Below are 27138 nucleotides of genomic sequence, written 5' to 3'. Positions count from 1 at the left end.
ACAATATTCAGGATTAGTTATTTAATACTTCTGTTCACCTTCTAACTAACCCTTCTCGGATCAAAAAGTTCTTTCCTCTGGTCAATGGACCATTAGTTGAACTAGTTGAAGGTGAGAATAGGATAAAGCTAACTTACTTATACTTTAAATGTGATAAATAAACCACAGACTCAGGAAAGTTTTTAATATTTATCTAAATTAAACGCATGTGAACCATCTCAAAACTACAGTGCAGTCACCAACATTCATGGGTGAGAAAATTCGATTAATAAACCCCATGCATTTGCATCAGACTCCTCCAATAATCAATGCTCAAAGGGAGAGGGCAGAGAGAAAAGAACATTTGCAAATAACGAAAAATTATATTTACCAAGAATGGTGTGGAAGACCAACCCCCTGGCCAAAGGGCTGGTAAGGGTCCCCTGGGCCAGATCAGGAGACATAGACTTCAGGACAGGAATCAGGACAGAATAGTAGACCTCTCTAGAATACCGACGGTTGCGCCGCACCCCTCTCTGACGCACTCTTCCTCTTTTGAGATTCTTCTGCGATCTTCTGATCTAACCCAATTAAATTAGGATAGAAAGTTCTGCTGCAGGCTCTGCAATCAGCTCCCTCCACCCAGTTCTGCACTTCTTCAATTCTTCATCAGCATCTCTCTCTCAGCATCGTCTGCGCACTCCGCATCACAGCATCTGTACTAACTAACTAAAGCGATCTTAAATATACCTTCGGTTTCTCCATGTTCCACCCATTAAAGTTTCAATATCAGGAAAATACGAAATTTGATTGGTCAGGCTTGCATGTAACAAAATTCAGTTAAACCACTGTCCGTAACCCATCCCCTTACTTTTTAGGTCTCGCTGAGTCAGGGTGCATTCGCTGCTCGGAGAGACATTTAGTAGGTGAGTTTTCAAAGTGCTGCTGGCTGGCGACAAGCTTGCCTTCACACGAGCGTGCATGCACGCAGTCGGCAGCTTTGCAATATGTACAGCCGCAATCCCTTTCACTTTCGCGCACGCAGCCTACTTTCCCTTTTCCATCACGCGCGCAACACTCTCGTCCACTTTTTGTCCACGCCTTGTTTATTAAGTGTCCATAACGCGTGGTCTTGCCCGTTTTCTTCCTTGCTTCAATTATTTACAAAGGTTGGATTCACCGTAGCCATTTCCCATGCGGCTTCTTTTCTTAGCCATTTCTGCTCCTCTTGTTTCCTTTCCCCCCGGTTACTGCATCCCTCGTAGTATTTTGTTGCTCTGTGCCCGCCCCTACATTTAACGGCCGTCTTTGTCATTCTACTTCCCTCCACCCAGATCCCTTGCCACTCGCTTATTGACTCGTTCCATGCACACAAAGCTTTTCTTGTGCCTTTTGATCGTACTTTTGTGACTTTGTTTCCATATTTAACACTTCCTTTTCATACCCATTGTCTGTCGCTTCCACCCTTTTTCATTACCATGTGGTTATCTTCATGCTTATTACTTTTATTTTAATTGTATCTTTACGCAGTTTATTTCAAGTTTCCTCCTGTTCTATTTCACATTTCCCCCCCCGCCCTTCACTAAGTAGCAGTTTAACCTGTCCTATATTTTTGTAAATTTTGCTCTCTTCGTTGATGTCTTCTTGTCTGCCTTATTCTATGTAATTTTTACTTTATCCATGGTTTCTTATAAAATTCCACTCATTCTTTCGACCACAATTGGTGCAGTTCGGTTCTCTCTGTAGCTTCTACTCTTATTTTATCAATACACTCGTTGGTGCCTCTTCTTTTTTAGCGCTTTTAGTTTACTAGTTAGTTTAGCTGCAGTCTACTCTAACAACCCCCCCCACCCCTCATGTGACTGCAGCTCGAGGAGCTATTGTCTGATTAGATCTATCTCGATTGATATCTCTCTCTTTCTCCTTCTCCCTCCCCCCTAAAAGTGTTAAATTTGGTAGTAGAATGTGACTTTTACCTAAACACTGAAACCATGGAAATGCAGTGCACACATATGGAATGTGAAAGCATGGCAACTATGTACTTTCTGCTCTGTCTTGTGAATTGCTCTAGTGCCTTTGGGCCAATCTACGCTATATAAAGTCACAAAAATAAAATAACTAAAAGATAGACCAGTATGTTTTGCGGACTCTTCTGCAATAGGTATGTTAGAAGGGCGCCCTCCGGGAGCCCGATGGTGTCGGACTGACCACCCCGAGGGCCACCGTTCCGTAGGCGAGTAGCCGAGCGCCGCTGAGAAGCATCCTGGGTTAGGTCCTTCTCCTATGATCGTATCAGCCAAGCAACCCCACCACCACAAAGGGACACAACCAGGGTATCAATTCTCATAAGTCTTTATCGGTAATCAAGGCAGATTTCTGTGGTAATATTTACAGGTGGATCGAGGGATCCAAAAGAGTCTCAAAGTCTTGTAGGGATGGGGTAGCGGGACAGTCTCAGTACTAGCCTGGTACGGGAACACCCTGCGCCTAGCTCTCAATCCTCGAGCTGGGGGTTCCAGGAGCCGGGACGTCGTCCGCAGGGCTCGGGGGATTGCCTCGATGAGGTCGAGCCGCGACGAGGTCAGCAGGCTCCGATGGTTACTTCTGCGAGGTCGAGCCGCGACGAGGTCAGCAGGGCTCCGATGGTTTACTTCGGCGAGGTCGAGCCGCGACGAGGTCAGCAGGGCTCCGATGTTCCGTGAGGGTCTTATTCTCAGCAAGGGGGGAGCCGGGACGCAGTCAGCAGGGCTCCGAGTTCCCAGTCCCAGGTAATGAGTCTTTCTCCGTAGGGTCAGCCGCGATCCGATCAGCAGGGCTCTTGACTCCAGGATACAACTGCCGTCCAGGTGTTGGGCGGCCCCAGATATAGGTCTGGAACCCTTTGATGTCCGGACCCTTGCGCCTGGGGGGCGGAGGGGCCGGGATGGGAGAGGCCAGACACCCAGCGGGAGAGGCGCCAGCGCCCAGGAAGGCCGGAGGGCGATCGAAACCAGGCGTTGGGGGACGGTTGGGGGTCCCATCGAAATTCTCCTCGGCGTGGATGCAGGCCCGCACTCGCTCGGGGACCCGGTAGGCTCTGTCGCACGGGGGGCTGTCCCCGGTGTCGACGTCGTGGACGCACCATCGTGTGACTCCGGGAGTGAGGGAGAAGAGAGCAGCGAAGCGATGCAGCAGTCCTTGACACTCTCGGCGCTGATCGGGAGTCAGGGTGGCGGAGAGGATGACTCCCTCCACGGAGCCGTCCATTTCGGAGGTTTTCAGGAGGTCGGGTAGGGGCTCGGAGTAGTCCTCGTCTCCATCGTCCGTGGCCATCAACAGGCTAAGTTCTGTTCGGGCAAAGTGGGGTTTGAGCCTGTTGGCGTGGAGGACCCGGAGGGGGTTCCTGGGGGATTCCAGTTCGACCAGGTAGGTGACGGGGCTCTTCTTCTCGACCACCTTGAAGGGCCCGGTCCACTTGTCCTGGAGGGCACAGGGGTCGACGGGCGACATGACCCAGACCTGCTGGCCTGGCTCGAACTCTATGGAGGAGGCGTTCTGGTCATACCAGCGTTTCATCTCCTCCTGGCTGGCCTCGAGGTTGGCTTCGGCCAGTTCCCTGAATTTCCGTGTTTGGTTTTGCAGGGTCAGGAGGTACCGGTAGACGTCGGGGGGAGCATCTTGGATGGTGGTCTCCCAGCCTTCCTTGACCAGGCTGAGAGGGCCTCGGACAGCGTGTCCGTACAAGAGTTCGAAGGGGCTGAACCCCAGAGACTTTTGCAGGACCCCCCGATAGGCAAACAGGAGGCAGGGCAGCAGGACGTCCCACTTGCGTCTCAGGGGCTCCTCCAGGCCCTTGATCATTCCTTTCAATGTCCGGTTAAATCGTTCGACTAGACCGTTCCCCTGGGGGTGGTACGGGGTGGTGAATTTGTAGGTGACCCCGCACTGTTGCCACAGGGACCGCATATACTTCGAGATAAAGTTGGTGCCTCGGTCGCTCACAACCTCCCAGGGGAAACCTACTCGGGAGAAGATTCCCATCAAGGCCCGGCCCACCACGGGGGCCGTCGCTGTTCGGAGAGGGATGGCCTCGGGGTATCGGGTGGCATGGTCGACCAGGACGAGGATGAAGCGATGTCCTTGGGAGGTTCGGGGGTCCAGGGGCCCCACGGTGTCGATCCCCACTCGCTCGAACGGGGTGTTGACTATTCGAAAGGGCTGGAGAGGGGCTTTGACCCTTTTCCCGCTGGCTTGGCAGGCCGGGCAGGTCCGGCAATGATTGTCCATGTCCTTCCACATTCGGGGCCAGTAGAAGTGAGTCACCAGGTGGCTGTATGTTTTGTCCTGCCCCAGGTGCCTGGCGAGGGGCACATCATGCGCCGGATTGAGGAGGAAGTCCCGGAATCTGAGGGGGACCACCAGCACGTGGCTGGCCCCCAATTCTGCGGTCTTCTGCTCGCTGTAGAGGAGGTCATTGTCCCAATAGACCCAGTGGGTCCCCGTCTGGTCTCCGGCTGCCTGGGTGGCTGCTTGCTGTAAGGTCCCTTCGAGGGAGGGGCAGGTCTTCTGTTCTTGGCGGAACTGCTCCCTTGTAGGGCCACCTTCTTGGCGCCATTGGGCGAGTTCGGGGAGGTCGCCGAGCGTGGCGACCTCGTCCGGGGCGAGTTCTGGCGGCCCGGCCTCGGTGTCGGCTTCTTCTTTGACGGAGGGAGGTGGTGGTTCGGGCCACTCCGGCTCTTTGGGGGGAGCCTCTACGCTCGGTCAGATGGCCCGGGTGGTCGTGGCCCCCCCCCCCCCCCCCCACTCGAAGGGGATCCGGGCCATCTGGCACAAGCTCTCGGTGTTGTCTGCCGACCGGACGGGGCACAGTACATTAGGCAAGATCTGTTCGGGGGTCACCAAGTGGCAGCGGACGGCTGTTACGCTGGCTCCGGTGTCTCGGAGTGCTTCGGCCCGGCGTCCATTAATGGTGACCCACTGTTGGTACTTATGGGTGTTGCTCGGGATGGGAGCCCGGGGTACCATTTTCCGGCTGCCCAGGCATACCAATGTCATGGCGGCGGGTTCCCACTCGGTTGGTCCGGCGTCGTAGTTCTCTTCCTCTTCTCCCCCTTCCCCCAGGGCAGCGGCCGCCAACTGGCGGGGGGGTGGCCCGGTGGTCCCCGCCCGTCGGTTCACGGGGCAGGTAGGTTCACTGGCATAGTGCCCTGGATGTTGGCAGTTGTAGCACGTTACCGTCGGTCGAGGCCCTGGTTGGGCTGGGGGGGGGGGGGGGCCCCTCTTCGGGCGAGGGACGGGGACGTGCGGTTCGAGGGCGGTCCCCGGGGAGGACTCCGGGGTGGCCCCGCTGGAAAGTCTCTGTTCCTGTTCGATGCCCCGCTGGCGGGGGGGCCCCGTGGGGTTCCGTTGGTACTCCCCCATCGAGTTCCGAGGGACCTGGGTGTTCACCCATCGATCGGCCTCGGCGGCGAGCTTCTGCGGCTCTGTCAGCTTGCTGTCGAGGAGGTGCTGTCTCAGCTCGATGAAGCAGTTGTTGGAGAGGTGCTTCCATACAATGAGGTCGAACAGTTGTTCGTAGGAGGTGACCTTGCTGTCCTTGATCCAACCTTCCAGGGCTCTGCTAAAAAAGTCTACGTATTCCACCCAGGTGGTACCGGGGAGCTTCTTGCAGTCCCGGAAGCGTTGGCGGTACATCTCTGGTGTGAGCCCATAGCGGGTGAGCAGGGCCTCCTTCATATGGTCATAAGAGGTCATCACTGCGTCTGGGAGCTGTAGCAGTGTGTCTCTGCCTTCGCTGAGGAACCGTCCCCATAGGCCGGCACCCCAATCCTTCCGGGGTACCCGATGGGCGGTCAGGGCTACCTCGTAGGCCTTGAACCATTGTTGGATGTCGTCGTTCTTGTAGTACTCTTTGACGACCTCCTTGGGGATATGTACTTTCGCCTCAGCCGGCGGAGGGGGTCTCTGTTTCCGGAGGTGCCGGTCTCTCCATTTCTGGACTTGATTTCAAGTTCTTTAAGGCCCCGCTCATGCTCGAGGGTTAGCCTCCTCTCTTCCAGTTCTCGGTGCCTCTTTTCTCCTCTTTCTTCTTGCAGTTGCTCTAGGGCTAATTTATTTTCGGCTAGTAGGAGTTCGCCGTCCAGGCGCAGTCGGGCGAGCTCCAACTCGTGGGTCCTGACCCTCTCCCGTTCTCGTATCTCTGCCGGGGAGAGGCCGGTCTCTATGCTGGTTGTTCTCCCCTCTGCCAGGGCTGCGGTTGGTTGCCGGTGTACGTTTGGCACCGGGTTTTCTTCGGTTTGGGGGGAGGCCGCTTCGGACTCTACCCAGGTCTTTAGGGCTTTTTGCAGGTCCTCTTTTGTGTCTAATCCGGTGGTCGCGATGCCTTTGTCTTTACAAAACTGTTTTAGTTCCTTATGGGTATATTCCTCCAACCGTTCTTGTTGGAACTCCGCGGTTGGGGTGGTCTGTTGGTCGTTCATGGTTACCCTGTGTCTAGGTAGGTAGTGGGTGAGTTACTCGCTGTACGATCTGCGTCGGGCTCGGATCGCACCGCTGGCCACCAATGTTAGAAGGGCGCCCTCTGGGAGCCCAATGGTGTCGGACTGACCACCCCGAGGGCCACTGTTCCGTAGGCGAGTAGCCGAGCACCGCTGAGAAGCCTCCTGGGCGAGGTCCTTTTCCTATGATCGTATCAGCCAAGCAACCCCACCACCACAAAGGGACACAACCAGGGTATCAATTCTCATAAGTCTTTATCGGTAATCAAGGCAGATTTCTGTGGTAATATTTACAGGTGGATCGAGGGATCCAAAAGAGTCTCAAAGTCTTGTAGGGATGGGGTAGCGGGACAATCTCAGTACCAGCCTGGTACGGGAACACCCTGCGCCTAGCTCTCAATCCTCGAGCTGGGGGGTTCCGGGAGCCGGGACGTCGTCCGCAGGGCTCGGGGGATTGCCTCGATGAGGTCGAGCCGCGACGAGGTCAGCAGGGCTCCGATGTTCCGTGAGGGTCTTCTTCTCAGCAAGGGGGGAGCCGCGACACAGTCAGCAGGGCTCCGAGTTCCCAGTCCCAGGTAATGAGTCTCTCTCCATAGGGTCAGCCGCGATCCGATCAGCAGGGCTCTTGACTCCAGGATACAACTGCCATCCAGGTGCTGGGCGGCCCCAGATATAGGTCTGGAACCCTTTGATGTCCGGACCCTTGCACCTGGGGGGCGGAGGGGCCGGGATGGGAGAGGCCAGACACCCAGCGGGAGAGGCGCCGGCGCCCAGGAAGGCCGGAGGGCGATCGAAACCAGGCGTTGGGGGACGGTTTGGGGTCCCTCCTCCTCTGGGATCGGTGGAGTGGCCACGTGGTGCCCCCCCTGGCCGGATCTTGGTGCCTCGGTGTCGGGGCTTCGCTGGGGCCGAGGCCGGGGCGAGCCGGGTCGCGTAGGCTGGTGCGGGTGGCAAGGTGCAATCCGGAGGGACCCCGAAAGGTGGGGGCCGCCCCGGTCGGGTAGGAGGGTTCGGGACCACGCCACGAGGCCGGGTCCAACAAGGTACCAGTTTAAAAAAGAACTTTTTGATTATAAATTTTACTTTCAAAATGGATCAACCTTCTTTCTAGAGCTGATTTCCCGGGAGCTTGTCGTTCGCTATTTTCTATTCGGAATTTGAAGGTTAGCGTTCTAGGTCTGCCTCTGTAACCAGTTCATAACGACTCTTGTAGCCAGTCTTTACCTGGAATTTCGATTCATACCAGGGAGTTCGTGTAGTATCAAATCACAGCATCACAGGCACAACAATTGTTAATGTCTTCAATGTGAAGTTTAAATAATGGGGAGGACGCCTTTAAATTACAATGAGTTGCTATTTTAAACAACTCACTCAATCAATGTGACATGTATCTCGATTTTAGGTTCATGTGGAAAAAGATTACTCCTGTTATAAAATGGCAACCACAATCGCTGCACAGGAAAAACAAGCATTGGCATAGCCAATAGGTCTCGCATTTGGGACCTTCTAAGTATTTAGTTATGCAGCACAATATCCTTACTGCAACAACATTAACTGTTGCAAGGCTAAACACTTATAAGGTCTCAAAGGCGAGACCTATTGGCTATGCCAATGCTTGCTTGTTCATAAATTCTATTCCCATACGCTAAATGTAACAATGTCGATACAAATTATAATGAATGTCTTCATAGTTGAACTTTACATCATCTCTTTCTCACGCCGTAGCATCTGATCTTGGCTTCCCTTCAACTACTTTGTCATGACCTTCCTGGTTTCACTCAGTGGGCATGCGCGGACTTCGCGTCACTCAGCTCCTTCATTTGTGAGAGATGCCCAAATACGCACTAATGATGAAGGTCAGAAGACCAATGTGAGTTTCTCAAATAAAGTGGTTGCACTGTATACCCCCCACTTCTACTCTATCCCATTATATTTATTCATACTTTTCCCGGCATTAGCATTAGTAAAATAGCTTGTTTTCATTTCAGCTAAGCAGGTGCCATGCATGTGAGCCTTCAAGACTCCATTTTTAAAGCTTCTGCTCATGCGCAAGAATTTCCCTCCAAGCATTATTCAGTCATCCTACGTATATGTAGTTGACGTATGCACAAAACAGATTTCCCGTTTAAAGCGGTATTAGTCCTTCAATGTTATCCGTGTTAGTATATACATACGTAAGCTTCACTAACCCGCGTGTTCATGTGGTGCATATTCGTTTTCACAACACTGCATTAATAACTTGTTAGTCAGTTACACGAGCGGATTGCTTCCGAGCAAGTCTCTTTTTTACGAGTCCTTGCTCCATCAGACGTACCTGGGGGAATATGTGCAGTAAGAGCGTGGCGGAGTTGTAGATATTTATCAAATTGGGAGGCGTGAAGGGAGTGACGTTGTTGTAGATCTGGGAAGGCCCTGACGTGGTCCCCCACCCATACGTCTCCAAGGAGCGAGATCCCGACATGATCCCATTGCCGAAAGACTTAAAGGTTCGATGCCTCCCGCAGCCATGTGCCATGCTATAAAGGTGTATGTTGAGTAAGTCGCTTGTCCCAGTGTGTATTTCACAGGGCAGAGCGCCAGGCTACTAGGACCGCGCTGGTGATGGGTGGAATCACCTGTGGAATGGGAGCCCCGTATAAATCTGTTTGGATTTGCGGGAAGTCCATGGTTCTTGGCTCAGTCCAATAGGTCAGCGTCTCGGATCTCGGGGATAATTCTGTTAGCCTTGGGGTATTCGACTAAGTTGTGAAGCAACTTTCCATTCTTGTCACCTCACCCGTAAACACGGGCCACAGAGGAGCACCACAACATCTTTGCAGAGTCAGGGGAGATCTGACGGATCTCATCCCGGATCGCTGCAAGCTATCTGGCGGGTTGGGTTTCGGCTGTAGTTATGAGTGTCAGTTCCAGTCGACGGCTTGCGCCTCTAGCTGGGTCAGGCAAACAGTCTGTGCCGCACATTTCATGTGCACCAGGCCCCTGGCTATGCCACGTAAGGTGGCCTTACCAGCCTCCCAGAGTGTGCCCGGAGAGGGGACCGAACCCTGGTTGATAAGGAAATAATGCTGCAACTCCACTGCAAGCGCGTCCTTAATCTGTGTTTTCCAATAACCACGCGTTCAGTCGCCAAACCGTCAGAGGCGCCTCCCAAGCATAACAAAATGGCTGAGTGGCCTGAGATTCCACGGGCGAAAATAGAGATGTTACAGACATGTTGGCAATCAGTGGCAGGCAGGAGGAGCAAATCGATGCGAGAGTGAGTATGGTGGGCCGCCAAAGTGTGGGTATATATTTTCCCCCGGGGATTCCAAATTCGCCAGTTGTCACATAGACCAAGGGCAGTTGACCAATCCGACAGCCTCTTGGAGTGAGATAGGCGCGACAAGGATGGTTCTCCAGTTGTGCCAAGTAACAGTTGCATAACTGCATTAAAGTCGCCCTGCTTACTGTCTGAACCAGGGGCATGGCGGAGATTACAGCTGTAAGGTGATGGAGAGTAGTGGGGAGTATGTTGGGTGGGATATATGTTGAGGTTAGGTTCAGGGTGTGACCTTCAAGCCTACTGGATATGGCCACATAGCGGCCCTGTGCATCGATCATCACCTGTGCAGGGGTGCAGGGAAGGCCCCTCCGGATTAGTATGGCCACTCCCCCCAGGAGCCCTGCCTGAAACCGAAGTGCCACACCCTGTCAAACCTGTATCTTGCTAGAAATGGGCAATGGGTTCCCAGGAGATGAGTCTCCGGAAGGAGGAGCACATCGGGAGCGTGGCGTTGGGTGTATTTGAGGACCGCTGCACGTTTGATGCAATCCAGCAAGCCATTCACGTTCCATGACGGAACGTGGAGAGATCTACTGCTGGTGGGCATCTGGCTAGTATGTGAGATGTGGGCGGGGAGGACCGAAGGACCCGGGTCCCAGGGGGAGCGGAGCATCGCGGTTAGGATAGAAAGGTGTGGCATGTGCAAGGTGATATGCTGTCTGTCGAGGGTGATGTTGTGTACAACTAGCAAGCTGTCGTTAAAGTAACAAACAGCGATAGTGCCACTGCTGCACTTAACTTTATACACAATTGTAGAACGTGAACTGAATGAAACAATTTCACTGCCAACCACCTTTTCCGTTGAATTTAATTCAAATTATTTTAATACCATACATTTGCTTATTAGTTTGCACGGTTTCACTATGACAATTATGACATTCCAAAAAGACACACAAAATAGAAAAAATTCATCAATAATATTATTTACATTGCATAGACAAATTTAAACGACACCATCACTAGCATACTTCATTCACTCAGGAAAAACAGGCAACCTCAACAATCACACAGACTGAACACTATTTTGACGACAAACAGTAATTAAATGTGGAAAAAATACACTGTAGGAAAAAATGCATCAGGCCATTGGCAGATATAACTTGAAACAGTTATAATATTTTGCATAACATTATTTTGAAAATAATTGGCCAACAGCGACGAAGGGTCTACGCGTTTCGAATCCCGTCAATTGTGGGGATTCTCATCAGGACCAACACCCTCTGAAATAAAACAGAAACAACACTAAATACTAACCAATGTCCCTGTGCCAATTGACTGTCAAGCCGCATGTCTCATTCTCTCATCTTACCTGCCACTAGGTGTGCACAGTAGGGGCTTTCAACATGGACCACGAAACCAAAAGCCTTAAAGGAAGGGGAAAAGAAATTAGCAAGTACGTCACCTTTGGACAAAACCTTTAAAGTTCCGAAGTGATCTATGTGGTAGTCTTACTTTTCAGGCTAATGTGATGTCAATGAAGTGTGTTCTGACGGCGGGAGGTAGTTTTTGCTATTTCCAATTTGAGCAGTCCACCGGCTTCCAGTGGAAGAAAAGCCTTTTTAATTGTTCATATATTCTGACAGATAAAAAGAGAAAAGAAGCCCGTTAATGGTTTCCCTTCTAGAAGGATATTCTTCACTGTCTGTTGACACGGAGCTCCGGGATACGATCGCGCTTACCTCAGAGCAATCGTTGTGAGAAGTTAAAGCAATCCTCTCTCCGTGCGTTTGCCGCCGTTCAGGTTGAAGATCCAAGGGGAAGTGACGTCTCTTTTACGGTCCTTGTGTCCGCCGTAATGGGTGCCTGGGATTTGTGGTTTGCAAGGAACGATTGACTCGTCCGTCTTATGCGTATAAAAATAACATCACGGGAGTGATTATATGTGGGTGATGATCTAATAGTTTCGATTGCATGAGCTTCAAAGTCGTAATAGGAGGGCATTCAAAGTATTTCTAGGGGCCCGAAAAAATCGTAGCAAGATGGTGCGGGGTTCATGGGAAATGTAGTTTAGGCCTGATGTTTTTTAGATGGAACTTTATCAAAATGAAAGGAGGACAAATCCAGCACGCTGTGTGGACGAACTCTGAGTTGGCCATGAGAAACACATGTTGGCATGAATCATGTGTGCATGTTTGAGAATTGCTGAACTTTGTGTAAAAAGAACCAAACTAGACTGGGGACACTTCACAAGTTGTAAATTTCAGAAATTTCATTCAAACCGTCCACTGACGTATTGAATTTAATGATAAGCATGGCTTCCCTTTTTAACAATTTCGCATCAAGATCACCACCTCGGCTATCTTGTGAGACTTTGGAAATCACGGTCCATTTAACATCATTTTCCGTATGGTTGTTAAGATGCCAATGATTGACCAGTGGGGCATTTTGCACATTCTTGCGTATTCGTGATTTATGTTGTTGTATTCGGAGCCTCGTCTCTTGATTTGTTTTCCCGATGTACAATTTATTACATGGGCATAGAATACCATACACCACATATTTTGTTTTACAATTTGAAAAGATGTCATGTTTCCAATGAATTCCCCTGTGGGTGAAATGGTTGCCTTCTATGGTTGACTCACAGCAAGTACATGTGCCACACTTGTGGTGGCCTTGAAGTGGAGGAAGATTTAGAAAACTTCTCATATTGAGATTTTTCGTTTTTGGCAAAGCTGCTCGCACTATCTGGTTAGCAATGCTTTTATCTTTTCTGAAAGCAAACAGTGGAGGTTCTGTCAGTGAGGTGTCGAGATTCCTGACCAAATGCCAATTTTGAGAGATAATCTTCTTGAACCAGTTGGAAGTAGGGCTGAAGGTAGATACGCAAACGATCCTGTCCATTTTGCATTTGTCCCTCCTTTCCAAAAGTGCCTCTCGTGGGGTCCACCAAGCTCGTTTACTAGCTTTCTTCAGTAATTTTTTGGGATAGCCTCTGGAGAGAAGGTTGATCTTTAAGTTTTCAGCATGATGGAAATATTCATCCTTAAATGAACAGTTCCGATGAATTCGCAAAAATTGGCCATAAGGCAGATTGTCCCTTAGGCTGCGTGGATGGTTGCTTGAGTAATGCAATGCTTTATTTCTATCCGTTTTTTTCTTAAAGAGTGTGGTGACCAGACGGCCCTCACTGGGGTAGATCTCAACGTCCAGAAATGGCATTCGAAACTTGGAATAATTCAGGCTGAATTTTATGTCAGGTGTTCTGTTATTTAGCCAATCTACAAAGCCTTGTAGTTGGTCTTCTTCTCCAGTCCAAGTTAAGAAAACATTGTCGATGTATCTGACCCAATTACCGATGTAAATTGAAAAAGGATTGTTGTTATATATGAAGCGATCCTCTTATTTAGACATATAAAGGACTGCCAGCTCTGGGGCAAAGGGACACCCCATTGCGACGCCTTTAACTTGCAGAAAAAATTCATCTTTGAAGCAAAAGTAGTTGTTTTTAAGAGCAAAGGTAGCTAATTCCATAAGGAATTGTGTGGGCACCTTCTCAGGTTTAGGTCTACTATTGAGGAATGTCTCCAAGACAGCCAAGACAGCCAACCCTTCGTCTTGTGGTATCTCAGTGTACAGTGAAGTCACGTCTAGTGTGACAAGAAAATGATTGTTTTCTTCAAATTCCATTGAGCTCAGTTTGATCAAAAAATCCGTAGTGCCTTGTTTCGAAATAACCCTAGCATATGTTTGATATCCCGTTTAGCCCAGCCAAGGGACTCTTCTTATAAATGAAACTTCTAAACTCATTGCGTGGCCAGTGAAATGGTGCCAGTGCTCTGTGGTTTGGTTGTAAAAGATAACCATAGTGGCGGGCCCCTCAGATCCCATTCCCCCAGGGCCACAGACCCTGCGGTGTTCATGACCGCTATGCTCCTGAGAAGGACCCAAACAGGTGCTCTCTATCACAATGTACAATGTTGTCCTTTTCTTCTTCTAGTTGAAATACCGATCTGTAAAAAAGCATTAATGTTGCAAAATGATGCCAGAAATATTCTGAGAAGAATTCCAATTTTTTTTTTTAATACCTCACAGGTTTAGTGTCAATGGTGGTATCGCAGTATCCCGTGGATGTACCCTCTGTGACTTCACTCGCAACCACTGTGATAGCAAGCAGCACATCACCTGCGTGGAAGACCGATGGTGCCACAGCCGAGACGACAGCCCTAAATACAGAAAGAACAACCACAAGAACCCCAGAAGAGACCTTGAAAGGAGCAACCACAGCAGAGAATGTTACACTAAGCATCATAGCAGGGACTACCACACCAAGCACCAGAGAAGGGACTCCCTCCCTAACCACCGTAGCAGGGACTACCACACCAAGCACCAGAGAAGGGACTCCCTCCCTAACCACCGTAGCAGGGACTTCCACACCGAGCACCAGAGAAGGGACTCCCTCCCTCACCAGCATAGCAGGGACTACCACACTAAGTATCAGAGAAGGGACTCCCTCCCTCACCAGCATAGCAGGGACTAGCACACTAAGCACCAGAGTAGTGACTACTTCCCCAAGCGCTGAAGCAGGGACTACCAAAGTAACCATCGTAGCAGGCACTGTAGCAGAGACTACCCCACCAAGCACTGAAGTAGGGACAACCACCCGAACCAGTGTAGCAGGGACTACCACACAGGGCACTGTAGCAGAGACTACCCCACCAAGCATTGAAGCAGGGACAACCGCCGGAACCAGTGCAGCAGGGACTACCACACAAAGCACTGTAGCAGAGACTACCCCACGAAGCATTGAAGTAGGGACTACCGCCCAAACCACCGTTACAGGGAATACCACACAAATCACTGTAGCAGAGACTACCCCACCAAGCATTGAAGTAGGGACAACTGCCGTAACCAGTGTAGCAGGGACTACCACACAGGGCACTGTAGCAGAGACTACCCCACCAAGCACTGAAGTGGGGACAATCGCCCGAACCACCATAGCAGGGACTACCACACACAGCACTGTAGCAGAGACTACCCCACCAAGCACTGAAGTAGGGACAACCGCCGGAACCACCGTAGCAGGGACTACCACACAGGGCACTGTAGCAGAGACTACCCCACCAATCACTGAAGTAGGGACAACAGCCGGAACCAGTGTAGCAGGGAGTACCACACAAAGCACTGTAGCAGAGACTACCCAACCAAGCACTGAAGTAGGGACAACTGCTGTAACCAGTGTAGCAGGGACTACCACACAGGGCACTGTAGCAGAGACTACCCAACCAAGCAATGAAGTAGGGACAACCGCCGGAATCTGTGCAGCAGGGACTACCACACAAAGCACTGTAGCAGAGACTACCCCACCAAGCACTGAAGTAGGGACAACCGCCGGAACCAGTGTAGCAGGGACTACCACACAGGGCATTGTAGCAGAGACTACCCCACCAAGCACTGAAGTAGGGACAACCGCCGGAACCACCGTAGCAGGGACTACCACACAGGGCACTGTAGCAGAGACTACCCCACCAAGCACTGAAGTAGGGACAACCATCCGAACCAGTGTAGCAGGGACTACCACACAACACCCTGTCACAGAGACTACTCCACCAATCACTGAAGTGGGGACAACCGCCGGAACCAGTGTAGCAGAGACTACCACACCAAGCACTGAAGTAGGGACAATCGCCGGAACCACCGTAGCAGGGACTACCACACAGGGCACCGTAGCAGAGACTACCTCACCAAGCACTGAAGTAGGGACAATTGCCGGAACCACCGTAGCAGGGAGTACCACACAGGGCACTGTAGCAGAGACTACCCCACCAAGCACTGAAGTAGGGACAACCGCTGGAATCGGTGCAGCAGGGAGTACCACACAAAGCACTGTAGCAGAGACTACCCCACCAAGCACTGAAGTAGGGACAACCGCCGAAACCAGTGTAGCAGGGACTACCACACAGGGCACTGTAGCAGAGACTACCTCACCAAGCATTGAAGTAGGGACAACCATACGAACCAGTGTAGCAGGGACTACCACACAGGGCACTGTAGCAGAGACTACCCCACCAATCACTGAAGTGGGGACAATCGCCCGAACCACCATAGCAGGGACTACCACACAGGGCACTGTAGCAGAGACTACCCCACCAAGCACTGAAGTGGGGACAATCGCCCGAACCACCATAGCAGGGACTACCACACAGGGCACTGTAGCAGAGACTACCCCACCAATCACTGAAGTAGGGACAACCGCCGGAACCAGTGTAGCAGGGACTACCACCCAAAACACTGTAGCAGAGACTACCCCACCAAGTATTGAAGTAGGGACAACCGCCGGAATCGGTGCAGCAGGGACTACCACACAAAGCACTGTAGCAGAGACTACCCCACCAAGCACTGAAGTAGGGACAACCGCCGGAATCGGTGCAGCAGGGACTACCACACACAGCACTGTAGCAGAGACTACCCCACCAAGCACTGAAGTAGGGACAACCGCCGGAACCAGTGTAGCAGGGACTACCACACAAAGCACTGTAGCAGAGACTACCCCACCAAGCACTGAAGTAGGGACAACCGCCGGAACCAGTGTAGCAGGGACTACCACACAGGGCATTGTAGCAGAGACTACCCCACCAAGCACTGAAGTAGGGACAACTGCCGGAACCAGTGTAGCAGGGACTACCACACAGGGCATTGTAGCAGAGACTACCCCACCAAGCACTGAAGTAGGGACAACCATCCGAACCAGTGTAGCAGGGACTACCACACAACACCCTGTCACAGAGACTACTCCACCAATCACTGAAGTGGGGACAACCGCCGGAACCAGTGTAGCAGAGACTACCACACCAAGCACTGAAGTAGGGACAACCGCCGGAACCACCGTAGCAGGGACTACCACACAGGGCACTGTAGCAGAGACTACCCCACCAATCACTGAAGTGGGGACAATCGCCCGAACCACCATAGCAGGGACTACCACACAGGGCACTGTAGCAGAGACTACCCCACCAAGCACTGAAGTGGGGACAATCGCCCGAACCACCATAGCAGGGACTACCACACAGGGCACTGTAGCAGAGACTACCCCACCAATCACTGAAGTAGGGACAACCGCCGGAACCAGTGTAGCAGGGAGTACCACACAAAGCACTGTAGCAGAGACTACCCAACCAAGAAATGAAGTAGGGACAACCGCCCGAACCAGTGTAGCAGGGACTACCACCCAAAACACTGTAGCAGAGACTACCCCACCAAGTATTGAAGTAGGGACAACCGCCGGAATCGGTGCAGCAGGGACTACCACACAAAGCACTGTAGCAGAGACTACCCCACCAAGCACTGAAGTAGGGACAACCGCCGGAATCGGTGCAGCAGGGACTACCACACACAGCACTGTAGCAGAGACTACCCCACCAAGCACTGAAGTAGGGACAACCGCCGGAACCACCGTAGCAGGGACTACCACCCAAAACACTGTAGCAGAGACTACCCCACCAAGCACTGAAGTAGGGACAACTGCCGTAACCAGTGTAGCAGGGACTACCACCCAAAACACTGTAGCAGAGACTACCCCACCAAGCACTGAAGTAGGGACAACCGCCGGAACCAGTGTAGCAGGGACTACCACACAAAGCACTGTAGCAGAGACTACCCCACCAAGCACTGAAGTAGGGACAACCGCCGGAACCAGTGTAGCAGGGACTACCACACAGGGCATTGTAGCAGAGACTACCCCACCAAGCACTGAAGTAGGGACAACCGCCGGAACCAGTGTAGCAGGGACTACCACACAGGGCATTGTAGCAGAGACTACCCCACCAAGCACTGAAGTAGGGACAACCATCCGAACCAGTGTAGCAGGGACTACCACACAACACCCTGTCACAGAGACTACTCCACCAATCACTGAAGTGGGGACAACCGCCGGAACCAGTGTAGCAGAGACTACCACACCAAGCACTGAAGTAGGGACAACCGCCGGAACCACCGTAGCAGGGACTACCACACAGGGCACCATAGCAGAGACTACCCCACCAAGCACTGAAGTAGGGACAACCGCCGGAACCACCGTAGCAGGGACTACCACCCAAAACACTGTAGCAGAGACTACCCCACCAAGCACTGAAGTAGGGACAACTGCCGTAACCAGTGTAGCAGGGACTACCACCCAAAACACTGTAGCAGAGACTACCCCACCAAGCACTGAAGTAGGGACAACCGCCGGAACCAGTGCAGCAGGGACTACCACACAAAGCACTGTAGCAGAGACTACCCCACCAAGCATTGAAGTAGGGACTACCGCCCAAACCACCGTTACAGGGAATACCACACAAATCACTGTGGCAGAGACTTCCCCGCCAAGCATTGAAGTAGTGACTACCGCCCAAACCACTGTAGCGGGGACTACCACACAAAGCACTGTAGCAGAGACTACCCCACCAAGCACTTTAGTGGGGACAACCACTGGAACTACCGTAGCAGAGGCTACCACACAAAGCACTGTAGCAGAGACTACCCCACCAAGCACTGTAGTGGGGACAGCCGCTGGAACTACCGTAGCAGAGACTACCACACAAAGCACTGTAGCAGAGACTACCCCATCAAGCACTGAAGTCGGGACTACTGCCCGAACCTCCTTAGCAGGGATTACCACACTAAGCAGTGTAGGAGAGACTGCCACACTAAGCACTGAAGTAGGTACGACATCACCAAACGCCACAGAGAATAACACGTCATCAGTCCCTACAACACAGATCACAACAGAAAAATCCACAACAGGTAACACAACAATAAGCACAAAACCGTCTGAACCAATACAGAATGAAACCACTTTGGCACCCATTCTTCTTACGAATGCAACCGGATTACCCTCCACAACATCTGCCCCTATGGCAACAGGTGAGACTGATATCCCAAACATTGTGGCACATTCTTTGAACAAGTTTAACATAGTACTGCTTTCATTACAAATTATGTCATTTCGTCCGAATTGATGCGGGGCCTGAAATGAATTACAGCTGAGTTTTGATGTGTTCTTAACTTTCTTTGCGTGAAGCCCGTCATAATTTCGGATACGCGGAGTATATGAAGGCCTCTTTTAATCTGATTTTACCTTTACCAGAGCCCTGACGCTTCCATTGTCCTGATCTCTAACCCCTGTTTTAATCCCTGACCCTAATCTCACTTCATGATTTAATCCTTAATCCCTTTTTTATCGTAATCTCCCTCACGTACACCTGTACCCCGCCTTGATCCCTTATTCTTAATTCAATCCCTTTCTGTGATCCCTTTTTGGGTAGATGCAGGCTGAAACTAGGTGACTGGACCATCCTCTAATCCCACATTGAACTGCTGCCACACCCTGGGACATTTTAAGGATTTCGGGGGACCCAGGCCAAACATCATTTGGGGCCCCCTGCTCGGATAAACTCGGAATGTATTATTTCTTTCCATCTCATTCACTATTATCTATGACAGCCCTCTTTGTTGGCCCCCAAACCTTTAAAGGGTCCCCAGTCCTTCAGCAGGCCTCCATTCAGTGCAAATCCTTTGAATATTTATGAGATATTGGAGACCTGGGAGCCCCTTTTCATATTGTGCAGGGGGCCCCGTCGTTTATAGGTTATGCCACTCTCTGGTACGTTCCAGAAAGCTCAATGCTGAGGCCCCTAGAAAGGTGGGGGCCCTGGGCCAGAGCCCATGCCTTAAAACAACTCTGACCACACCTGCCTCCTTGGATGTGATAGAGATCCTACCGACTGCAAGCAGCATCCCAGACCACTCCCAGACTGGCATTAAATCACCCATCGGCTCCCCCACCGAACAGATAGCACACTCCCAGCCCAGGAATGCACAATGTGCTTTGAACACCATTGTCCTCCGGGTTCCTGCCTGCTACTCACAGGCTTCATGCAGGGCTGGCTCTAGGGCGGTGCGCCCGGGGCGGCCGCACGGGCGCTGACTTTGCGTTTTAAGTATATTATGCATTTAAAAGCACCTGCTGCCGCGTTCTTTCCTGGCCTTCAGCAATTTTCAGGCAACCATAAAAATGTCAAGTTAACTCCATTGAATAATGTTCTTCCTGGAGAGTTGGGGTTTGTCTAGTGGAAGTTTTGACTCGTAAGTTAGCGCAGAGGGTTAATATGCCTGCTTTAAAGAACGTGTACCATGCAGACCACAAAGTGCATATAATGTAAATAGGTCAGTGCGTTGCTGCTTCTGTCAGAGATCCTTTGTTACTTGCCGTTTATAAGTTAAAATCCTAACATAGAACAGTGAGCTATTAACTGTCATCAAAGAGCTGCATGCAAACTGCAAGGTATAGATTAAAGCATTATGACCTTTTTTCCCCAGTCTTTCGTTATCGTAATGTTGGATAAAGGGTTCCTTTGTAAAGAAATCAATTTTGATTATTGAAGAGCAACCCCAGCCATGGTGATACGTTTGAAATTCTGAGTTTGTGCTTCTCCAGACTAAGCACTCTCAAACCATACTGCCTACAAGTATGGATGACGTGACTCCTACACCTTGTAGTCCTCTGTCATGTGTAACATTTCCTATACACTGATTCACACACCTATGATTGATTGTCTCTGCAGTGTGTGTGATGTAAAGAGCTCTGACACCCTACACTGCTATGAGTAGTGGCAGTGCTATTAAACGAATTAAATGAATCTGAGAGAGTGTGGTTATGGGGTCTTGAGGGGCACTGTTGAAGGGTGGTAGAGAGGGAATCCGTGGCGGAGATGGTCGTTGGGGGACACCAAGAAACATTGTCCCACCGGGTCACACCAGCGCCAAAGCCGGCCTTGGGTTCATGAACACATAGTTCACCTAGATGGACTAAGAGGCACTCTGCAATCAACCATACAGGTTATGTTAAATGTTATGTTAAAATATTTATACCGCGCACTTTCACCATCGGTTTCTTGGCGCTGAATGACAATTGACAGAGAGCCAGGATGAGATAATTAGCCGTATGCAGATTGGAAGAGCAGGGTTTTTAAGAGTCTACGGAAGCAGTCATACTTAGGGCAGATGCGAAGAGCAGATGGCAGAGCGTTCCAGGTGGAGGGGGCAAAAACCGAGAAGGATAGGCCACCATGCTTTTTCCTTTTATACTTGGGGATCTCAAGGAGGTTGAGAGAAGAAGATCGAAGGGTTCTGGAAGGAATGTAACGAGACAGGCTTGAGGAAATAAAGGCCGGGGCAGCATGTGAGAGGGCCTTAAAGGTGGAACATGCCATTTTGAAAATGCAGCGTTTGGAGATAGGAAGCCAATGGAGGCTGTGAAGGAGGGGAGTGACATGCTGGAATTTAGGCTGGTGAAAGATCAGGCGAGCGGCTTGATTCTGCACCAGCTGTAGACGGTGAAGATGACAGGCAGGGATGCCAGCATACAGTAAGTTGGCGTAGTCGAGCCTGGAAGTGATGAGTGCCATAACAACTAAGATCAGGGCTTCTTTAGTAAGAAACCTACTGATCTTACGGACCCGCCTAAGATGGAAAAAGCAGGCTGAGGTGACCGAGTTGATTTGTGGCTTCATCGAAAGATCATCAGAGATGATCACCCCCAGGCTTTTGACTGATCGCACAGGAGCCGGAGCGGTCCCCAGGGATGAAGGCCAAAATGAGGAATTCCAAGGATGATTGGGGCTGCCTACCAAGACGAGCTCAGTCTTAGTAGGGTTCAACTTCAAGTGACTATGATACATCCATTCCGCAATGGACAACATAGTAGACTGGAAATTAAAACAGGAGGAAGGGGAAGAGTCGATAGGGAAGATCAACTGAAGGTCGTCAGCATAGTTGAAGATTGTTACTGGCGAATTACGGAGGGAAGCTAGGAGGGGTTGGAGGTACAAATTAAAAAGAAGAGGGGATAATGCGGAGCCCTGTGGGACGCCGCAAGGGAGGGAGGTGTAAGGGGCAGAAAAGGAGGAGAGATGGACGGACTGTGACCGCTGGTGAAGAAAGGATCTGAGCCAGTCAAGGGCCACTCCCTGGATTCCGGCATTATGGACACGGTCGATCAGAATGGTGTGATCGACCGTGTCAAAAGCCGCCGAGAGATCCAGAAGGACAAGGGCCTGAGAGGTGTTATTGTCGGCACCCTTCCTAAGGGTGTCCATGACTGCTACTATGACCGCCTCGGTGGAGTGGAGGGGTCTGAAGCCCGCCTGCTGAGAGTCCAAAAAGCCAGATTCCTCAATGAATGAACTCAAACAGCGGGTGACATGGGTCTCCAAAATTTTTCCCAGATAAGGAAGAAGGGAAATAGGTCTATAATTACTGAGTGTGAGGGGATCAGTGTTGGGTTTTTTTAAAATGGGAACGATGGATGTTTGCTTAAAAGAGAGAGGGACCTCCCCTGTGGCGAGAGAGTTATTGAGGAGAGCAAGGGGGGGGGCTGGACATGTTAGGAAGGCTTCTCTCAGGATCTGAGGGGGGCAACAATCGTTAGGGGAACGATCTGACTTTAAAAAGGAGAGAAACAAATTCTTGTGGAGAGATGGGGGGGAACTTAGACAAGGAACTAGTGTTTTTTGGGGGAAGGGGAGGTGGAGTGGAAGATGCCGGGGTCGGAATGTTGTTTTTTATTGTGATGATTTTGTCTATGAAATAAGAGTTAAGTGAGTCGCAGAGGGATTGAGTCGGCAAAGGCTGGGGGGGTAACCCTATCCGGCAGGGATAACTCATTTACAACAGAAAAGATGGTTTTCGAATTGTTGTTAGAGTCCAATATAAGTTTAGAATAGTATGCCGTTTTGGCTGCCAGGATCGATAGTTTGTACGACTTCAACGCCTCAGTGTAGGCCAGTTTAAGCTGAGGATCATAGTGGCGGCGCCAGCGGCGTTCAGATTGCCGCAGGGCGAGTTTCTCCGCTTTAAGTTGGTCCGTGAACCAGCGTTGAGCGTCGTGAGGGCGCTTAACTTTGATGTTCTTGAAGGGGGCTACTTTGTCGCTGGCCTGACGTAACCAAGTATCGAGGTTGTCAGACTGAACTGTAAGCGTGATCGAAGAGGTAGGAGCAGTAGAGGCTAGAGAGGCATAAAATTCAGCCAGATTCGCTCTATTCCAATTTCGGGCCCTAAAATTCTTGATACGGGGGGGGGGGACACCTGGTGTGTAAGTGAAGGACAGAGGAAATAAAATAATGATCGGACCAAGAACAGGGAAAAACTGAAGGAGGTGAGATGTCGAGGTCAGACATCCAGACCTGGTCGAGTATGTGACCCTTGTGGTGGGTAGGAGTGTGGATGTGTTGGGAAAGATTCATTCCTTTTAATAGGTCTGTGAATTCCAGCGATGATTGGCTTTTAGTTGTGCCTTCTGCCTTCCTGGTTGGATGCCATCACATACACATGGGAACCACAACCAGAAATGATAATGGGCCTCTGGGCTTCTGGCCTTAGATCCAGGCAGCCATCATCCGTTTCTGTTAGCCAACACTCAGGCGTGCTAATGAAACATGATCACGCAGACGCGCCTAGATGACATTCTGTCCCCTATAAGTACACCTGAGCCAACTGCATTCCCAGCGGAGATCCTGACCACCTCACCATCTCTCAGGGGTTACCCTCTTCCGCTATAGGTGGCTGGAACAATATTACCTTTTCTTCAGGTCGGAAAAGGGGGTTTTGGATAATGATGCCACAATTTGTCTCAAAACTCAAGCTGACGTGATCAATCAATCAACACACTTGTAAAGCGCACTACTCACCCGTGAGGGTCTCGAGGTGCTAAGGGGGGGGGGAGGGGTGCTGCTACTGCTCGAATAGCCAGGTCTTGAGGAGCCTCCTGAAGGTTAGCAGGTCCTGGGTCTGCCGTAGGAGGATGGGGAGGGTGTTCCAGGTCTTGGCGGCGAGGTGGGAAAATGATCTGCCGCCAGCGGTCGCGTGCGTCGTTGGTTGGTGTTGGTGCTGCTTCCAGTGCGGACGGCCACTAGGAGCGTCCCTGGATGAGGGGGTGGAGCCAAGCATGAGGACCCCTGTCTTGTCCAAGTTCAGCTTCAGACGGCTGTTCTTCATCCACTCGGCGACGGCTTTTATTCCCTCGTGGACGTTGGTTTTGGCAGGGAGGAGGTCCTTGGTCAGGGAGAGGATCAGCTGGGTGTTGTCGGCGTAGCAGATGATGTTGAAGTTGTGCCGTCGGGCTACGTGGGCGAGTGGTGCCATGTGGATGTTTGAACAATGTCGGGCTGAGGGATGTTCCTTGGGGTACACCGCAGGTGATCTCTGAGGCTTCGGAATTGAAGGGGGGGGGGGGGCGGGGAAGAGTCGGACGCTCTGGGTTCTGCCAAAGGGGAAGGAGGTGGTCCATTTCAGAGCCTTGTCTCGGATCCCTGCGTTGTGGAGGTGGAGGCGTGTGCGTAGGGTGTAGTGGCGGACAGTGTTGAAGGCGGCTGACCGGTCCAGGAGGATGAGGGCCGCGGTTTCACCGTTGTCCAGTAGGGCCCTGATGTCATCGGTGGTGGCGATGAGGGCAGTCTCGGTTCTGTGGTTGCTGCGGAACCCGTACTGGGATGGGTCCACGATGATGATCTCCTCGAGGTAGCGGGTCAGCTGTCTGTTGACTGACTTCTTGATGACCTTCGCCAGGAGCAGGGAGATGGGCCGGAAGTTCTTGAGGTCCCTCGGATCCGCCTTGGGTTTCTTCAGTAAGGCGTTTATCTCGGCATGCTTCCAGCTCTCTGGGAAGGTCACGGTCTCGAAGGAGATGTTGATGGTCTTGCGGAGATTGGGAGCGATGGTGGCGCTAGCTTTGTTGAAGATGTGGTGTGGCCACGATGGAGAGCCGGAGTGGATGGTGTTCATGATTTTGATGGTGTCATCGTCGTTTATGTTGGTCCAGGTGAGCAGGGGATCGATGTGGGTGGTGGCCGCGGGGTCTGAGGTGCCGGTGGTTGTCGGGGCAGTCAGGTTGTTGGGATCAACAACCTTCATTTAGTTGAAGGCACGGGGAGATTAAGTGATTTGTTCAGTAACACAGTATGTTGAGCCAGTACTGAGACTCGGACTTGGTTCCCCAGCTCCAAAGTCAGCAGCTCTGGCCGTTACGCCACTTCCTCTCATTCTCCATTTACAGAGAATTTAATTTGGCAGTCATTTATTTATCCCTATGCCGAATCTATGCAACGAAACCACACTCTTGTGTTCAGCATGCCCCTTTGGGGGCAGGGTTTGTCAGGAGGTGTTGGCAGGCCCTTGGTGAGGAGGAGACAGGATGTGTGCCTTTGCCACATCCTTGCTGTGCCTTCTGGATCACTGCAGGCCCACCCACCCAGAAGTCACGGCTGCTACCTTGAAGCAGCAGTGAGGCAAGTGGGGGCAAAGTGGTGGGGGAGGGGGGAAATCGGTGTAAAAACAGAAATCACTTACCGCCTCTTCTGTGTCCCCTGCTGTCCTCTTCCTGGCTTCTTGTTAAAAACAGGAAGCAGGAAGCACCAGGGCTCCCATGCTCCCAGCACCCAAACACAACACTGCAATACAGCGTTGTGATTGGTCTGAGCCTCGTTACAAAGTGCTCACCCAGGGGCTGTAGGGGTGGCATGTTCTCCATGCCGGCTGTATTGCAGCCTGCATGGAGAACAGGGGAAGTGCGCATGACTGTTTTGGGCAGCACTAGAGGGACAACCTAACAGTCATTGTCCTCCTCCCCTGCTCTGCTGTCCCACCCCGCCCCCTCACGCTAGCTGCTGCAGCAGGAGAACAAAATAAGATGATGATAACATTACTTTATTATCATTTTATTTTTTTCCTTTCTTTTGCTGCTTCATAGCAGTGGGGCGACGCTCCTTCGCCTTAGTGGAGGAGCCGCCACTGCCACCATGCTTCACGCTTTCAATCTCTCTTTCTCTCTACAATCCATCTCCTGCTCGGACATTATGCCCGGTGCAGAAATAAGGCGGTGCGGGGGCCATCATTTAGCAAGTCTGCGTCTCAGTTTCCCAGGGTCAGTGCAGAAGCAAGCAGACTCCCCCAAACCCCTTTTAGGATCATAAAAACTCTGATGTTTTCCTTTGCCTTCCTTCACATACCCAACTGGCTCTCCACAGCATCCCAAGGTCACTTCTGGAAACCCTCGCCCCCCACTGCCTCTCCTCCCTCCATCTCTAGAATGTCAGACGCCATCCCAGGAGAAGGTTCCCCTAAGAGCAGCTGTCTGCCAGCTGGGCACGGGTGGGAAGAGGATGGATCTGGGAAGACCGGGGTGGGCCTGGAGGGAAAGGTGTTTTATGAGTTAGGCGTGGCATGGCATCAAGCTAGACATAATCTGAAGCAGCATATCTATCCACTGGTAATTACTGTGGTGTACATTCTTCCCATCCTTTTCATGCTCACTGTGCCACTCCAGACTGGCACTGTGCAAACCAGAGGACGGTCCAGGCTGAGATCCAACCAGTGGCTGAAATTAATTGAAGCCTTCCACCATATGTACACTGAATAACTTAAATCTTACTTTGATTCACAACCTAAAGTCACATCTAACTTATCTCTTTAGTTCTTGTTTTCTTTGTCTTGTGGGCTCCAAAGGGCATAGCTTGTAGATTTTAGGTTTTCAATATAGACCTGTTTAGGTGTCCTAGACCCCTTAGACAAATACCCCTGCTTGAAGTCATACCACATAGCGGTATTAAGCGCTATAGAACTGCTATAATACAATATAACACCAAGGCGTCTGCGCTGTTTACTCTTGTGCCCCTGCCCTGACCTCTGAGAAGTGCACTCTGATGTGCACTCTGACCTCTGAGGAGTGCACTCTGACCTCCGAGGAGTGCACTCTCACGTGCAGATAAGGGAACTATGTGCTCCTGTGAACAGAACGGAACACGCACTTCTTGTGTCTGTTCCGCCCCAACACTTTGTCCGAACTCTCTATCGACACATACACAGACCACCTCCACCTCTCTGATTGCTTCACCTCCACGACCTCCGCTTCTCTCCTCATGTCTCCTCTACCTATGTGTATCCAGCACCTTGTACACCTCACTCTGTGCCTCCTGTCTGTTTACTGCCCGGCTACCATTCCTGTTGTCTAGGTTTTGCTCCGGCCCAGGGCCGTTTCTCTGTGTTTTGCTGCCCGAGGAGAGAATTGAAAAATGCTGCCCCCTCCCTTTTACTACCATCACTCTCTTCCCCCTGTCATCCAGGTCTTGGGGAATGGAGGCCTGCTTTGGTGCCTCTCTATCTCGTCTGGACTGTCAAATCCGTATTAAAGTAAGTCATCTGTGTCAATTGTTGCGGCTATGTAAGTTATTGCCCTGTTCTGAGGGGTATTAACTCAGTTATGCTATCATGGGCTTGAGTTGGGAGAACAGTAGGGCTACTGGCCTCTTCCACCTCCAATCACACCCAACACAGGCAGATACACAGACCCACACAGAATCAAACCAACCCATAGTAGGCTGCTTTATG

At 51.2% G+C, this 27138-nt stretch overlaps 1 protein-coding gene across 2 annotated transcripts in view; it reads left to right on the top strand.

Annotated features, from left to right (window-relative positions):
- Positions 1–27138, top strand: part of LOC146869304 (uncharacterized) — a 77891-nt gene that overhangs the window by 9199 nt on the left and 41554 nt on the right. For both annotated transcript variants that reach the window (XM_085647126.1, XM_085647132.1), the window contains exon 2: positions 13810–18618. In XM_085647126.1, the coding sequence (XP_085503252.1) occupies positions 13810–18618 (4809 nt within the window). The remainder of the gene's footprint in view (positions 1–13809; positions 18619–27138) is intronic.

Source organism: Triturus cristatus, chromosome 1_1 (genome assembly GCF_964204655.1).
Source record: "Triturus cristatus chromosome 1_1, aTriCri1.1, whole genome shotgun sequence".
NCBI lineage: Eukaryota > Metazoa > Chordata > Amphibia > Caudata > Salamandridae > Triturus > Triturus cristatus.
Note: the sequence above shows the minus strand (reverse complement) of the source record. Positions and strands in the feature narration are given on the sequence as shown.